At 33.1% G+C, this 14,880-nt stretch overlaps 1 protein-coding gene across 1 annotated transcript; it reads right to left on the bottom strand.

Moving 5' to 3' along the window:
* Nucleotides 1–2,589: 2,589 nt before the first annotated feature.
* On the bottom strand, nt 2,590–10,883 carry LOC134696593 (collagen alpha-3(VI) chain-like). The gene is made up of 5 exons (XM_063558454.1): nt 10,814–10,883; nt 7,344–7,889; nt 6,932–7,030; nt 4,282–4,375; nt 2,590–3,194 (listed from the first exon to the last, which is right to left on the bottom strand). Exons 1-5 carry the CDS (start codon nt 10,878–10,880, stop codon nt 2,936–2,938), a joined length of 1,065 nt encoding a protein of 354 aa, XP_063414524.1. The 5' UTR covers nt 10,881–10,883; the 3' UTR covers nt 2,590–2,935.
* Nucleotides 10,884–14,880: the final 3,997 nt, after the last annotated feature.

Below are 14,880 nucleotides of genomic sequence, written 5' to 3'. Positions count from 1 at the left end.
CAATTGTGTCACAGATGGCGTGTACACAAATATTTTAGCCTCCCATCAATACGAAGTGGTCTGGGATTTGCTCCAAGTTAAAGACCTTGCAGTGAGTCATTTGGTGTCTGGTGGATGGTTTTCTCAATTGGAAAAAAAAAGATACGTATTCAATTATTTTTTGGGCTCGGAAGCCCAGTCCAGCATCAAAATATGAATAAAGTGGGATGTGGGGTTCGTGTCCTTTAAAAAAATCAAATTAAAAAAAAATGGTGAACTTGTTTTATTCCCTGTTCAGTAAAAGGCCAAAAGACAGATATAGTTGATAGTACTAGATAATACTGTAATTTAACATCAAAGATGTTGCTTGACGCAACCTTAGTGTATTTAACTACTTATTTGAAATCTGTTACATCTTCTAATATCGGCAACTTTACATCGGACTAGGTTTTATATTACAAGAAGTAAGCATTTAAAAAAGAATGGATATTAAGCAATGATAAATAAATTCAGTCAGAAAAAAGAAAAGAAGAAAATTGAGAAGGGAAATATTGAATGTCCCGATTAAGGAAGGAACACCATAAAAGTCGTTCAACGTGTCTTCATCACAGCGAGAAAATGCCTCTCCCAGAGGCGGGCTTCAGATGGTCCCTTTACGAAAAAGGTGTACTTGTTCAGAGAACCAGAAATTACCAAAAAAAATATAGATATCTAACAAAGGTCAGAAGTTCCCTTCTTGGTACAGGTGCAAAAAGGTGGCGATGTTATAAATGTATTGTGAGATTTAAACCCGCCCCAAATATATGAGTACATCTTTTAAAAAAGCCAATAGCAATACAATCTAAAGTAATATCGATACTAGTTTAGGTGGGTTTTTTTTTGGTCGGGTTGTTGTTTCTTTTACTTTATATACAAAAAGAAAGGTAAAAAGTATAATCACAAAAATATTGAACTCCGAGAAAAATTCAATCGGAAAGTCCCTAATCACATGATTAAATCTAATGACAATAGACATCAATAACGAATGGACAACAACTGTCATATTCCTGACTTGATTGTCACTTCTGTAATTATGAACATATTTTTTTACTTTTATGCAGATAGCCATATAAAGTAGCCCATTTTGGCATAAACTTTTTGGCGAATCAATTTTAAATTAATAAATGAATCGATATATACTTTGTTTGATATGTTAGACATTTAAATGTATCGATTGTTGTATGTTGACTTATGTATGCTTGCATAGTGTGTGTCTTTTATATTGTATAGTGATCAATATCACATTTCTTCTAATACTGTGGATTCATTTATTTTCGTGGGTACCAATTTTCGTGGATTAAGAAAAACTAGCATATTCGTGGATATTTAATTTCGTGGTTTTGCTGAAGTCTGCATACAAACCTATAGAAATATTATCATTCGTTGAATATTTAATTTCGTGGTTTGACTGTGCCCACGAAATCCACAAAAAAATGGTATCCAACGAATAATATTGAATCCACAGTAGTCTCTGGACTGTTTGTAGTATCATAACAGTATGACTGTCACAAATCTCTATAATTATATAACAGAAAATGTGGTATGATGACTAGGAGAATCAATCAGAGAACAAACAACGTAGCAGTGAACACGTTGACCTTTAATTATTTTAAATTTCTGTGCCATTTGGTCTCTTAATTTAAACATATTTATTTATAGTGGATTGAGAAACAAGTTATAACAACTTATATAAATCCCTTTCCACTTTGGAGGTGCGAGTACTGCCTTGTAGCGGCATTAGCGTGATATTTTTCGAAATCTACAAGGGTCTCTTTCACGTGCAAGAGATACTGTTTTCTTCTCACACGGGTCAGCCATTTATCGTCCCTATCCGACAAACTATCACCATTTCACGAGACCATACTCGCAAATGGTGTCAAGAGAGAACCAAAAATGTATTCAAATCCACTACACCATTTGGTCTCTTTTGAAGAGTTGTCTTATTTGAAATCATACCCCATCTTCTTTGTATACGTATTTGTCACCGAACGGCCTTCAACAATGAGCAAAACCCATTAAAGACTCAAAATGACAAAATTTATGTTAAAAAAAATCAAACGAGAAAACTAACGGCCTGATGAGACAATGTACAAAACAACATACACACACAAAAAAAATAATATACAGCAACAAACGACAACCACTTACTGAATAGGTACTATAAGAGGCTGTCTTGGTACTGATATTGTATTTTATCTATGTCAGTACTTATCAATGGACATAAGTTTTTAGGATATAAATACTTATTCATTTTATATTAGGCATTTATAGCTTGCTGTTTGGTGTGAGCCAATGCTTTGTGTTGCATACTGAACTTTGACCTATACATGTAGTGGTTTACTTTCACTAATTGTGACTTGGATGAAGAGTTGTCTCATTGGCACTTTTACTACATCTCCTCATATATATATAACCATAATCTAAATATTGTGAATATTTTTGTCAATTGACCATATTAACATTTTTTTTTTCTTCATTACTAGTATATGTCTTTTAAGGTAATAAACTTAGAGAATACATTCATGAAATACAAGATTTATTATCATTTTAAATTACATGTTTTTTACATAAAATACGTGTTAACCAACAAGAAAAGAATAACATGATTGCGTCCCTTACTAAAGAGTGTTGTCGTAAGTATGATATAAATCAAACGTTAATGCCCATGATAACGTATTGTACAAAAAAAACGTTTCTTCCGAATCTGTATCTGATGTTAGAAACTCTGAACCATTTGTTTTACAATTTAAAATTGATGGTAAAAAAAAATACTGAACCCTTAGATTTAACTTTCTTTCCTTCATTAGATATTTTAATCAAAACTGAATCAGGCAAAGTAATGAATAACGAATGACGTGCACGCTGTACAAAAAGCACTTTACATTTGTTTGTACATACATACATGTACATGTACCAATTATTCAACCCACTGATTTTGTTTGGATTCTGGTTTGAACTGAAACATATCCCTGTACATAACCGAACTTAGAGATGCTGTTGATTCTCGGTTGAGATTATAAATAGACGATTCTACTAATTCTTTATTTACTCCTGAAGTCCAACCATTGTTTGACAGTATTGACGATTCTCGATATGATATTGGTTTTCCTTGAACTGCTGGTCTGGAGGTAGAAAAATCAATGTTTTTGTATGTTTCCGTTTTCTCCTTTGGTTTCCTGCAAAAAAAAACAACAATAAATTAAAAATTTGACAGTTCAGACAAAAATGTATTCATCTCGTTTTTCTACCTCTTGGTCGAATATGCCACTGTCTGAGGTCAAATAGAGTATTATAAAGACAGTGTTTTTCATAAGTAAATACATGTATGATATAACGTCGATTTTCATACTGCAGGAATTTTAAAGCAATACAAATGTATAGAATTCTTAGAGTCTTACGATGCTATTTTGTGAAAAGGTAAATACTGACTTGCTATGATGAAGTATTACAAATGTAAAACCACTCTCGCGATAATGTAAAGATCCTTACAAACGGTGTTTCTTCTCTTTCCGTTTGGTTGTATGTTTAAATAAAATTGAGAATAGAAATGGGGAAGTGTCAAAGAAATAACATCCCGACCAAAGAGCAGAAAAACATCCGAAGCCCACCAATGGGTCTGCAATACATCGAGAAAATTCCGCTTGCTTCAGCTGGCCTCTTAGCAAAAATATACTAGTTTAGTGATAATTGACGTCGTACTTACCTCCGAAATATATATGATATATAAAGATGTGACATGATTGCCAAGGACTAACAAAGGCCAGCGGCTCCTGACTAGTGACAGGCAAAAATGTTTTGTTTTAGGTTTTTTAATTTCCCAATAGTTTGGTTACGAACACCATTGAATATAAATATTATTTGTCGAAATGCGCATTAATTATTTTGTTTCAGTAAAAGTACCGTTAATTATTTATTTATTTCCTGAATATGCTGTTATAATTGTTGGTCGACTTGGCGTAAATATATATTTTTATCGGCAATCGACCTTTCCATCATACAAATACAGGTTGTCCGAAAACATGAAGTAATAAACGTGTACTAGACTTTTTTTCAGTTTCCTTGTATCCATAATCATGCTTCTGTTGCGAGCATGTAAATTGCGCGCACTACCAAACAAGAGAAAAAATACACATGCCTTGTTTAAAAGTTTTTAAACTGTTAAATTTCAATTGTACCTATATACAGCAAATATGTTAAGATTTGAAAAAAAAGTTGTGTAGTGCATTTTCATATCATTATGAGAGATTGAAACAAAATGCTTACCTCTTTTTCTTTTTCAAAAACAAAATACAACATATCAATAAAAGAATGAGTAGAATAGCCCCAAGGATTGCTGCCAATATCCACACCCAATTACCTGCAAAACAAACAAATGATGACTCTTATTACCAATTGAAAACAATTAGGGTAATATACACAGTAGCACGGACTTCAATTCTATAAACATGACCGAAGGGGTTCGGGTTAAAGGTTGTTGTTGTGTATTATAAACTTAACTGTAATAGATCGAGTCAATGCCCCGGAGGTTCTGATGTTTAATCAAGCAGACCTTTCCTTGTAACAAAAAAACAACAAGATTTATAGCATAAATGTACGGAAACGTATTAGCGCCACACATTTTTTTTTTCTTCCTATGTTAAAAAAAATGGTACATTGTAGGCGCTAATACGCTTCCGTATTAATGAACTCATTGGACAAGCATCATAATTTTATGCAGTTATGCAAAACCCAGATATTACTTTAAAGAAGAAAATAAATCGTACGCACAGGCAATATATTTTCCTGAAACAATGTTTTAAAGGACTTTTTTTTAACTAAGTGCACATGTGAATGTGCATGGCAAGTGATCATAGTCTGATACATATAAAGCAGGACTCGCCTACCCTTCATACATGTAGGTATTCGTCCTAGCTAACTTTGAAATTCCTGCGATTTCGTCAGTTTTTGTATGTAACCTTTATGACAAGCCGTTATACTATTTATTCTAACTTCAAGATTTCTCATATAATATAAAGATATCACATATAATATATAAGATATCTCATATAATATATAAGATATCTCATATAATATATAATATATCTTATGTAATCCAGTTTTTATAAGATATCTTATAAACTTTAGAAGATATCTTATTAAGTATATAAGATTTCTTATAAAGTTTATTAGATATCTTGACGTTAGAATAAATAGTAAAACGGCTTGCCATAAACCTTGGTTTGACAATTTACAAAATTTGAACTTTTACATCGTTAGATAATAGCCTTGGTTTATGTTATTCATAGTTTTCTGTGTGTACTGTTACAGAGTACAATTATATCCGAGATATCATAATCCACACGGTGTTTTCTTTAGGATTATATATATTATCTTATCTTGACAGTTTTCGTGAACTTAATCAACAGTTAGTTTCTAATGTAACTTATATGTAGTTAAACATAATTTCTGTTACTGTAACAGTAAAAGTACATTTTGTTTTACTTTCTTAATGATAACGGAAAGAGTTAAAAGATTAATGGTTCATAACAAAAAAATACTTCTTCAACTTTAAACCCAAAAGCAACAGAATGGCACCCTAATTGATTTCGTTATCCAAACGACACGGACTTACCTCCCAACTAGATAAAGACAGTCCCTATCAAAACGACACGCACTTACCTCACAACTAGGTGAAGACAGTCCCTATCAAAACGACACGCACTTACCTCACAACTAAATGAAGACAGTCCCTATTCAAACGACACGCACTTACCTCCCAACTTGGTAAAGACAGTCCCTATCCAAACGACACGGACTTAACTCCAAACTAGGTAAAACAGTCCCTATCCAAACGACACGGACTTACCTCACAACTAAATGAAGACAGTCCCTATCAAAACGACACGCACTTACCTCACAACTAAATGAAGACAGTCCCTATCAAAACGACACGCACTTACCTCACAACTAAATGAAGACAGTCCCTATTCAAACGACACGCACTTACCTCCAAACTTGGTAAAGACAGTCCCTATCCAAACGACACGGACTTAACTCCAAACTAGGTAAAACAGTCCCTATCCAAACGACACGGACTTACCTCACAACTAAATGAAGACAGTCCCTATCAAAACGACACGCACTTACCTCACAACTAAATGAAGACAGTCCCTATCAAAACGACACGCACTTACCTCACAACTAAATGAAGACAGTCCCTATTCAAACGACACGCACTTACCTCCCAACTTGGTAAAGACAGTCCCTATCCAAACGACACGGACTTAACTCCAAACTAGGTAAAACAGTCCCTATCCAAACGACACGGACTTACCTCCCAACTAGGTAAAGCCAGTCCCTATCCAAACGACACGCACTTACCTCACAACTAGGTGAAGACAGTCCCTATTCAAACGACACGCACTTAACTCCCAACTTGGTAAAGCCAGTCCCTATCCAAACGACACGCACTTACCTCCCAACTCGGTAAAGACAGTCCCTATCCAAACGACACGCACTTACCTCCCAACTAGGTAAAGTCAGTTCCTATCCAAACGACACGCACTTACCTCACAACTAAATGAAGACAGTCCCTATTCAAACGACACGCACTTACCTCCCAACTTGGTAAAGACAGTACCTATCCAAACGCCTCGTAGCGCTGGTTTGATATTTATAAATACGTTATAGGTGTTTGTTAGGCAGTGGTGAGCTGATAAAACATCTTAAGCACATTAATCCACGACGATTAAAGCACAACGCTGTATTGAAAGGGTTCATCTTGTGCTTACTACCAAGTTATCAGCTATTAATTAGTTTCTTAATTGTACACATTATTTTCGAATAGACTCATTTTCTTATTTTGATATTGAGCTTCAATGCTTAGAATTGTTATAAATAATTATGATGAAAGAAAAGAAATACATGTACGTACTCGATGAGCTATCGGACACTTCTAGAACTGCAGCAGCTTCTGTTGTTACACCAGGTTCTACTGGACAATCACTAGCAACGTTGGCTACAGCACCTTCATCTATAAAGATATTTCATTCTATTCATTTTGTTTTATCAAAAACAAATTTAATGAAAATCACTACCTTTCTGTAAAGAGAGAGATTAAAAAAAATAGCGTTCAACTTGAAATGAATTGAATGATTTGAGAGAAAACTGACAGTTTTCCATGTTGCCATATTGCGCTGACTTGCATTTTTTGCATTACTTATCAAAAAGGTTTTATTAGATAGTGAAAACATTCCTGATTTAATTTTTCCATCACGCCAAAGACCTATATATGTTTTAAAAAATTATGATGATTGTATGGTTAATATTTTAATTCACAAATTTACCCAGCTTTGGAACTAAAGACGGAATCATGTTACAAAGATATACAAAATCGGAAACAGAATGCACGTAGTAACTGTCAGGGTCGTTTGCAATTCCGTCGATTTCAATTTGGTCAGGTTTACTTCCAACTGCAATCGAAAACAATTCAGCAGACAAATCGTTACGTAATTTATCTGCCATAGCGATTGTTGCTACGAGATCAATTGAGGCCCCATCAGTCATTACAACAACAATCTTTTCAGCGTCATCACGCGCCCCATCAGACGTTAATGTGCTATTTCGCACGTGATCTAATGCGTCATAAGTATAAGTCCCGCCATTTGTTGACATTCCTTTCAAGTTAGCAATTGCAGTCAATAGTTCTTCTTTCGTAGAGTAATCGTTGAATTTTATTTCAGTGTGTACTTCGTCATTGAAAGTTACGATTGAAATCTTTACATTGTCGGAGCCAATATCGAGATATGACGTCACATTATAGATGAAGTCAATTGTTCCATTTATGTCAGCTGATGTTAAACTTCCAGATCTGTCTACAACAAATACTATATCTAAAAAATAAAAAAAACAATTTGTAACAAACTTGTGACAAAATATCGAAAAAGCATATTAAGTTGGTATGGGAGTCTAAATTAAAAATGATAGAATATGTTCATACTTTGCCAAAACGTAGTATCTACTGTATTGTTATATGTACAAAAATATCATAAAATTGATAGCTTACCGTGAATTTTCTCAAGCTACAGGTCGTGACAATATGACACATTTTGTGCGGATCATACAGGAAAAATCACCATTTTGTGATTAGAAGCTAGACTAAAATTTAATGATAGAATTGTAAAATAAAATACGAAAAGATTGCTTTTCTAAAATGCTTTGAGAATATCAAAAGAAAAGATAGGGTCACTGTACGTTTTTTCAGGCTAAAATACGAAATAGCTAAATTCCATGTAGATTCCTACAGAAAATGATCTATTTCCGAGTTAACTCCCCTTAAATGCAAATTTAAGAATATAAAAATTCAAGCAGAACTATTCAACACTTGTACAAATATTAATATTTATAAGTTAAAATCTTATAAATTTGTTCTTTTAAACGCAATTTCACATTAGTTATCTACATTCCTGCATCAAATTTTGCTAACTTGATTGAAAATCTGGACCTTAGATTCTCTTTTTTTTACAATCCAAGGTGGCGTAAGACACCCATATCACATTAAACTGAGCTTAAATCAAACCATACTACACATGTAATATTGATAATAAAAAGTTGTAATTCATATCAAAACTTTGACGCGTACCGAGGATCGTCACAAATATCACACCGTACACTAAACTAGTCAACGATACCCCATTTAGAAATATGTAACAACAAAGACAACAACGAATAACACATGGTCTAGATAGTCTATAACTTTAATTTTGTTATGCGATTAATTTTTACATTAAATTTGCCATTTGCCATAAATTGTATGACCAAATCCCAAAATGAAAATAAGCATGGTTTAGTTACTTGGAAAATATTGTCAAAATTATACCGCTTCCATGCCTTAAAAGATTTATAAAGATGAGGTACACATGTATAATGATGTATTATGATGTAGAATAAAATTGTATGTTTATTTTGAATTTACATCGGTATAAATAAAATTAGTCTCACCATGCTCGGGTTTTGATTGTTTTAAGTCTGCAACACTCCCGAATAGTTCTACTTTTCAACCTTGTATTTTATTTTACGCATTTTCACTTTAAAAAATGAGCCCTTTAACATTTAAAAAAATTATATATAATTGGGTTGCACCTTTGTTTTTTGCATCTCACGACCTATGTCTACGTGTACATTAGGTAATACTAAATACATGGATATAAAGATATTTGAATGATAACTTTGTATAGGGTTATTTTACAGATTAAAAACACGGATATTTTTTTATCTTCTTTTCCCAATTACCCAAAACAACACTAGTTTCAAAGATGCTGCATTTCTCAAAACGAGGTTACTTACCTAAGAGAATAAAATCTTATCTGAATCTTTTCCAGAAATATTTCCGTGTATTTATTCAGCTGATTTGCACAAATCTTTATTTTAATAAAGTGTCAAGAAGATTTGAAGATGTTGATAAGTGCACTGAAAGTGAGAAATGTGCCCTATCCTAATTCATTATCTGTACTGTGTGGGTATTATACTTTATCAACCGATATAATTTTATGCTTGTAACAAATACTGCTAATGCATGCATTATTTGATTCGACCTTCCAACTGTTTTGGGTTCGAGCATTTCTGACGAGTCTTTTGTAAACAATTAAAATGCGCATGTGGCGTACAAAACGATCATACCGTTGAAAACTTTTTATAACATTTATGAATTAAAAAAAAATGTTGGGGAAACAAAACCTACAAGACATCACAAATTCAACCCAATGTTTTCAACCTATAACAGTATTGGCCATACATTTAACTGAGACTATCATATCAACAGCTGTTCGTAACTTGGAGAAAATTGGTTATTGTCTGTCTGTATAATATGTACAACACAAATATCAATCGTTCTGGAGATAGAATAATGATCTTGAAACTTCTTGAATATATGGGAAAGTTCTGTCCGCAACACGAGAAGGAATAAAAATCTTAGATTAGTGAGCTACCATTTGATTTTTATGGGGGGGGGGGGGGGGGGGAGTCAGGATAAACTAATAAACTAAAAACAAAAGGCAGGACCGAACAGAGTGAAAAATAAAAAGGCAGGACAGAAATTACAGATAAAAAAATGCAAGACAAAATTTTTCATCCTAGCCTCCCCCCCCCTAAAAATCAAATGGTAGCTCCTTTAGGAGAGTTTTTATTTTGAAAATGATTGAAGTATTTTTGTTCATTTATCATTCTCTAATAATTAAATAAACGAAACATAAAATGTAGAGCATTTTCCTCATTTATTTGTTTTACATGTATACGGGGGGGGGGGGGGGGGGGGGGGGCAATTAATTTACTTGCAGATCTCAAATTCTCCATAAACTTTTGTGCGAGACTCAAATTTCGCTTGAAACATTAACAGTTTTAGCCATTTTAATGCCTTTTGTTGAAGGCCGTCCTATAATTGTTGTATGTTTATACAATGTGATTTGGATGGAGCTTCTTATTTATATGTATTATCTATTTAAATTTTAGAAATTCTTCTTAATGTTAAAAACCGATAAAGTCAACATGTACATGTACATTGTACATGCGTATATAAATGTATCTATTATCATGTGAATTTTAGTAAATATTGTAGGGCGTTAGGAAAATGGGCCCGATTTGAATGAATACCAAGCAGTTGGAATGTATCCTATAAGTACTGTGTTACATATTACTGCAAGTTCCGTATCAGGAAAGTCGCCTCCCAAAACATCAATATAAGTGCAAGTTTATTTTTAACCAACAAACACAAAATAAAAATTAACCATATTAAATTATTTTAAAATATAAAAAATATTACCTTTCTTAACGCAATCGAATAGATGCAGCAATATTCCAAATGTGATGAAAATCAGATATACTTTCATTGTTCAAAGTCAAATCATAAATAAAATGTAATACGTCACTTCGCACTTAATAATATTTTCATTTTTTACGCCTATTAACGAAAACAATGACCATAACTTGTATTGTCTTTGTTAATCGATTTACTGATTGTATTTAAATGAAGTTAAAACAAAAAGCAAAACTAATATCATTATTAGTCAATGAACTAGTTAAGTGACGAATGTGAAACATTTGGCGAAAGTTCAATAATAAAGATAATCATCTATTGGATTTTTATTTCAAATAATAAATTTCATAATTTAGAATTGATATATATGCATGACTGTATATACAACTCGTCTAAACATCAACCCAACAATGTTACATCTGTAAATTGCTTTCGCAAATTTTAGTTCTTCCCTCGCCAGGATTCGAACCCATGCTACTGTGATATCGTGACACCAAATCGCCTGCACTGCAGCCGTCCCGTTAGACCACACGACCCACCTGGGCTCTCAAATGAAAGAGCCCTAGGTGGGCATGTGTTACCTTTCCACGTCAGTTTTAATCTAGCGGCGTACTACAGTACATGATATATAAGGCATGAAGATGTTATTGTTACAGATCAGCTAAATTATCTATAGTAAAGGATCCTACAAATTAATGTAAGATACAGTCACAGAAAATAATTATATTCATAAGTACATCTGAGTCAGTGACAACCCTACAACAGATGTATCCATCGGATCGCCGTCAATGCATGACTGTATATATATACCTGTACCTGCACCGCCACGAGCTTATGAAATACAAGATTTAAACAATAGTTATTGTATTACGTACAATATATACATGTACAAATTATATTAATAACCGAAGAATTGTTCTCATATGACTGTCAATGAAACAACTAAATGTACATGTATCCCCGAAATGATTTTTAGTAACCCTTTTGTAAATTAAAAACGAATCCAATTCCTCATTTTAAGATTTCTTTAAAAATCTAGTCGACTACTTTACCAAGTTATTCATAACCTCAATGAAAGTGAGAAGCCATGCCCATGTGCGAATATGTAGTACCGTAAGAACCGCCGTTTTTACAATTCTCACAGCGTCATTATCGGAACACGCCTGGTAATGAGATGATGAGAGATTAAAGTAGATGTTTGTTTCTATCAAACTACGATTATCTCGTTAGTGAAAGGTAGTGTTATCTGTCAATTATCCAGACAGGTAAATAAACAGGTATAGGGATGAAGAATACCAAGTGAAACAAGAATTAATAACAACAAAATGACGGTCCTCGCGGAAGTTTGTCAGAAAGATAACGCACTCTCGAAAAAGCAGTCCACCAACCTATTAATCGAATTTCTTGTCATTTTGTAATAATTATGACGTCTTATTAATAGAAAGATGTGATTTTTTTAAAAATTATAGTTTTGTATGTGTGACATTAAGAGAAGGATTTAACATCAGTATTGGTAAGTATCTTTCAAGCTGTAAAATTGAATAACATATATATTAAAGCATTCAGAAAATTGTTTTTGAGTCTTAACAAAAATAGTTTAAAAAAATTAAGAGCGAGTCAACTTCAATTATTCTTCTTGTATGTTGATAGCGGTGCATTACGTTTGCGCGCATTACCATTACATTTGCACGCAAAAATCAAATCATTACGCTGGAGCGCAGTTTTTATTACATTTGTCGTAATTGTTAATAGTCTCGGTATGTTTTTTGGAAATTGTTTCAGATCGATATTTTTGGTTTATTCAAATTATAGTGTTTCTGGATATTTTCGGGTGACGAAATCTCAATATTGGTGTACGAGAGTAAAGAACTTTGTATATTTATTTTTTAAATTTAACATTTATTATTTCCATGATTTTAGAACCAATAGATATTATTTTTTGGGACCCTGTATACTTTGCCCCGTGATGAAGACCGTACTTTGACAAATAATTGTTTACTTTTTATTTATTGTGACTTGGATAGAGAGTTGTCTCATCGGCACATCTTCTTATATCGTTTTGCATATTCATGGTATGTATTTGTGTAGACTAAGTATTTTACAAGGAAACTCAAAAAGATAAGATAAATGCAATATATCCGCATTGCACTATTAATGATTATACTATTAATGCACTAAAAAGGTAAACATATAAGTTCGCTACATATCCGTTTTTAAAAGATCCAGAGTAACCAATACACATTTATTTCAAGGTCAGTACTTAAACATATAAGATAATGAGAAATTAACACTGCCATCTACAAGAAATAAGTAGGCATCTGAAGATTGTAGAAAAATTATTCAATTGTTAGAATTATGAATATGTATCACTTGAACGTTTACCTCAATATTCTGAACAGTTTACTTATTGTTGTGTGGAATTCATAAAACTTTTTATCATTTAAATTATTTGTTTTACGATTTTCTTTCATTTTACTATTTCAAAAAGAGTACAACTTAATACATTGGAGCCCTTCGCATCTCCATATATCGAACATACGGTTCATTTAAAACAGCGTTGGATCCAGGATTTTGAAAAGAAACCGTAATTCCTGACTTCCCATAATTAGCCGAGCGGAACGATGTAAATCAATTTTTAAGCAAAACATTTATATATATCGTATATATCTAATATATTGTCGAACTAAGGGCAGCATACGCCGACTTCGCCCCTGGATCCACCATTGGCTGTCTTTGGATAAGCTTAATTGTAGTAAGAAATGCGGAAGTATCATTCTAACCACCAGACTTTCTAACTCATTGCACGGACTTACATTTATCCATACAGCTATATTTTATTTCTGTTAAAAATGCATCATCTTTGACTGCAGACATTTACCGTGACGACGTTACAAACGTAATAAAATTGAGAATGGAAATGGTGAATGTGTCAAAGGGACAACAACCCGACCATAGAAAAAACAACAGCAGAAGGTCACCAACAGGTCTTCAATGTAGCGAGAAATTCCCGCACCCGGAGGCGTTCTTCAGCTGACCCCTAAACAGATATTTACTAGTTCAGTGATAATGATCGCCATACTAATTTCCAAATTGTACACAAGAAACTGAAATTAAAATAATACAAGACTAACCAAGGCCAGAGGCTCCTGACTTGGGACAGGCGCAAAAATGCGGCGGGGTTAAACTTGTCTATACATATACAAAAGGCTCGAATCTTGGATCAACTAGAACATGCAATACAAATATTGTGTAACATAAAAATGAATTTTCATAAGTATGTAAAAGCGTTAAATGTGTGCAAAGATTAAAACAAAGCGATTTACTGCTTTTCGGTTAACATGTTTATACACAATAAAACTTCACAATTAAAAACATTCATTTCTTTGATAAAATGCATTTATGCCTGCCCATGCGCTCTGTAACAACCTTAACAAAATGCATAAATATTGCTGTAATTTCTTATATAATTTATATTTCCTTGTTGCTGCATAAAAAAATATTTTTGAAACATACATGATTCATAAAAGTCTGGATTTTTACTCTCTGACTACCGTTGCGAGGCAATTCACATTTACATTTTGTGTCTCAACGAAAATCAACATTTAATGAATACATGTACACGTGCTTCCCGTGAACGCCACACTAATGCATAGCGGGTGTGTGTTATGGCAGAGGAGAGGTGTAAATTAGCTCATACTAGTAGCATATATAATAGTGACATTACTATACTAATTAAAATGCTTCTTTTTGTAAAAATGTTGATGGCGTGCACATTTGTTGTATGCAGCGCATAATACACTTCTGTCAATGCTTTTTACGCCAATGAAAATTAATAACAAACAGACGCATTTCTTAAACAACATTGATAATGGTTCTATAAATTGTGTTCAGGTTTAGATGGAGTTTCGGACGCAAAATGTTTTTCCATAATAAACAAAGCAAAATTCGTCCTTTAAATGATTCAGAATAGATACAAAATGTCGCTGCATTGAATACCAATTAGTGACCTTCAGTTGTTGTCTGCTCTATAGTCGGGTTGTTCTCTTTCTGACACATTTCACATTTCCAATTTT

This window comes from Mytilus trossulus, chromosome 14 (assembly GCF_036588685.1).
Source record: "Mytilus trossulus isolate FHL-02 chromosome 14, PNRI_Mtr1.1.1.hap1, whole genome shotgun sequence".
In the NCBI taxonomy this organism is placed as follows: domain Eukaryota; kingdom Metazoa; phylum Mollusca; class Bivalvia; order Mytilida; family Mytilidae; genus Mytilus; species Mytilus trossulus.
The sequence above is the reverse complement of the archived record's forward strand: the minus strand, read 5'-3'. Positions and strand labels throughout refer to the sequence as shown.